This window comes from Curcuma longa, chromosome 15 (assembly GCF_044706935.1).
Source record: "Curcuma longa cultivar G26 ecotype Majalengka, Jawa Barat chromosome 15, ITB_CL_G26_1.1, whole genome shotgun sequence".
Classification (NCBI taxonomy): Eukaryota; Viridiplantae; Streptophyta; class Magnoliopsida; order Zingiberales; family Zingiberaceae; genus Curcuma; species Curcuma longa.
In genome coordinates this window covers 9,500,175-9,503,238 of record NC_133875.1, presented here as the reverse complement: position 1 = coordinate 9,503,238, position 3,064 = coordinate 9,500,175, and the positions used below count along the sequence as shown (strand labels likewise).

At 40.7% G+C, this 3,064-nt stretch overlaps 1 protein-coding gene across 1 annotated transcript; it reads right to left on the bottom strand.

Moving 5' to 3' along the window:
- Positions 1-718: 718 nt before the first annotated feature.
- LOC141846642 (AP2-like ethylene-responsive transcription factor At1g16060) lies at positions 719-2,432 on the bottom strand. Its single transcript, XM_074734683.1, has 7 exons — positions 2,203-2,432; positions 1,997-2,079; positions 1,829-1,926; positions 1,660-1,733; positions 1,494-1,544; positions 1,326-1,402; positions 719-1,236 (listed from the first exon to the last, which is right to left on the bottom strand). Exons 1-7 carry the CDS (start codon positions 2,430-2,432, stop codon positions 719-721), a joined length of 1,131 nt encoding a protein of 376 aa, XP_074590784.1.
- Between the last annotated feature and the right edge of the window lie 632 nt (positions 2,433-3,064).

The following is a 3,064-nucleotide window of genomic DNA, read 5'->3' as shown; positions in this document are numbered from 1 at the left end:
CATCTCCGAAAAATTTTTATTTGGCAAGAATTGAACAGAACAGAATTTCAAGGCTCCATCAGCTTATTGGGAATCTCCAGTACCGGTCTAATTTTCTGTTGAAGTGTGTTTCAGGTTCTCTTCATCTTCCCATCGAGATTTTTTAATAGGTCACATATATTAGATCATTCGTTAACTGATGACTTGACTATTTGCGATATTTGACTGGAACACATGTATTGTTGTTTTCAAAATTTTATTCTATTTTTGTTTTCTTAGATTAGATTATTCATTATTCTTCTCGAATGAGCTTTCAATGAAGGTTGTTAGATCTCATAAGCGTGAACTTTGATTAGATTGAATTGCTTGTTTGTTATCGATCATCTCTAGAATCTTTTTAAGATTGTTTTTCTAATTCCTTTAGACTCGTGGTCAAGATCAACGAAAGAATTTAAGTTTCAACAGTGGAAGTGTAAGGCAACGTCATTTATAATGTTTGGTACATTCATGTATGTATCTTTGTTTTATTCATCTCCTTGCTTGTTTGTTATCGATCATCTCTAGAATCTTTTTAAGATTGTTTTTCTAATTCCTTTAGACTCGTGGTCAAGGTCAAAGAAAGAATTTAAGTTTCAACAGTGGAAGTGTAAGGCAACGTCATTTATAATGTTTGGTACATTCATGTATATATCTTTGTTTTATTCATCTCCTTGCGTTTGTCTTGGAGAAGAGGTGTCGACTATATCATTCCAATACAAGCCGATAGTTCTTTACAAAACACCCCATGCAGAAACTCCACATTATCGGTAGCAGTAGACACAACTTCTTGCATTATTTGTCTCCTCTCTAGGCTTTGTGATTGCTCGCCTTCATCAATGCCTACATCACTGAAGGTCTCCATGAGCTGCCTGAACATTGAAGACTTGAACAAGAGGCCCAGGGCGGTGGGCGAAGAAGGCTTGCTCTTAGGGGCACTAGGAAGATTGGTTTGCAATTGATTATTGTCTGCATAATATTCCCACTTGCAGGGCAGCACGTTCCCATATAATTGGTCGAGTATAATGGGCTGGTTGAGAGCTTGAGGCTGATGGCTGGTGGAGGGGCCTTGCCAGGGCAATTCAGTCATGTCTTGGAGGCTGGAGCTCCCTGGCTTGAGCCATCGAATGTAGCTGCTTAGGTCGAAGTTGGTCACCGCGTTGATTCCTCTGTATTCGATGGCTGCAATGTCGTAAGCACGAGCAGCCTCTTCTTGAGTGCCTGCAGCCAAGCAACCGTGTCGACTACATTACAATTAATTATCTTACATTACTAGAATTCACATCGAGATATTCGTATCAACTACTCACTGTAAGTTCCCAGATACAAGTATTTGTTTCCAAAGACTCTGCCAATCCGTGCTTCCCACCTTCCATTGTGATGGTGCCTGCTGTCCAGTAAAATTATGTTTATTCCTTGTTTTAATCAAATAATTTTAATGCTTGGAATTGTAATAACATAAATATATATACGCCTACCTAGCAACCCCCCGGTACTTGGATACACCTCTGGAGAAACCACTGCTCTTTCTGTTAATTTATGAATAATATCAGATCAATCCCCATGATGTATCAGGATTAACTATTTGAGTTAATTACTGGCGTATATATAGCTTGCAGCGTTGGTAAGACAGAGAAAATATACCTGCGGATGGAGGCCAGGTACTCTTCTTTTGTGACGTTTTGCATGACTTGGATTTCCTTGTCGTATTCAGATACCTGATAGATAATAGAGGTCAAACAATTATCCAATGACTTGCATAATTATATTAATTAAGCAATAACAGCGTCAAGAGCTGATTAGTATAGCATACTGGAAAATTGGTGTAGGTGGAAGGCCCCCAGTACTTTAGAGCAGCCAAATCATAAGCTCTCGCTGCTGCTTCCTCCTCATCGTACGCTCCGAGGTACACTAATATTGTTGACCAGTTTAGTTAATTCAATTTATTTATCAAAGAAATATTAATTAATCAAATAGATACCTTGCTTTCCTTTCTTCCTCTGCGTTGCATTCCATGAACCTTTATCCCAGAGGTGGGCCTCGAACCTACCTGTCCATCGATGCCTGCAATATGGCATACAATTATCGTTTTCCTATTAAAATTTGTTCTTGATTGATAAATCATTAGATTAGATCGCAGAAGTTCATTGATTACTTAACGAGCTAGATGCGTGCACATTAATGTACCTGCTCACTCCTCGAAATCGTGAACTCCTTTTAATGGTGCTGCAAGCAGTGGTAGATTGATCGATGACTTCGCCGGCGTTAGGATCGTTCCCGGTATTGATCCCCTGTGGCACCGCCGCAGAGTCCCTAGCTCTCCTCCTCCTAATCACCACCTTGGCCACCTGGCCGGCGCCGGCCTCTTGTAATCGCTTCGCCCCAGCTGTCTCACTCTTGACTGACACCAAGTCCATTAGAATGCGGTGACACCTCGAAGAGAAAGGAGACCTATCTAGCTAGCTCCGACCAGACATGGTGCTTCTGACAGGGTCTGCTTAAATACAAGTTATGGTTCTTTGGCGGATTTGTCGTTTTTGAAGAGGGAGACGATGATACCAGGATTAGTGCAGACAAAGCCAAACTGTCCCATTGTGCTCGCCAAATTGAATTCCATGTCTCCGAGCTCACAGTATGCAGCTAGTTTTCTAATTTTATCTCCACGTATTCAAGAATACAACAAGAAGCGTTTAGTTTAATGGAGTCAACGAAGATAATTAAAAGAATAATTAAATTGAACCTGGGGACGATTAACTTTCGCAGCACGGCCATCAATATTTAATTACTTGATTACTAATTAATATTGCATGCGAACAAGGAAGATGATAGATTAATTAGGAGATGGCAAGATTAGTAGGTAATGGGACAAGAATGTAAGCACGAAACGACAGGGTTGCATTCCTTGGCCACTTCACCCTATCGCTCCCGGATGCTTTTGCTCTTGCTCTTGCTTGCTCATGCTGGACTCTTGTGCTAGCTGTCGTCGATGTTTCCAAGTAATCTGATTGGCGTCGTCGATGTTTGTTTGGGTGAACAATATAATTAGCAT

Coding starts and splice junctions, on each gene's coding strand:
- LOC141846642 (XM_074734683.1), bottom strand. CDS start 2,432: ATGGACTTGGTGTCAGTCAAGAGTGAGACAGCTGGGGCGAAGCGATTA. Junction 2,080..2,202: donor CGATTTCGAGGAGTGAGCAG/GTACATTAATGT, acceptor GCCATATTGCAG/GCATCGATGGACAGGTAGGT. Junction 1,403..1,493: donor AAGTACCGGGGGGTTGCTAG/GTAGGCGTATAT, acceptor ACTGGACAGCAG/GCACCATCACAATGGAAGGT.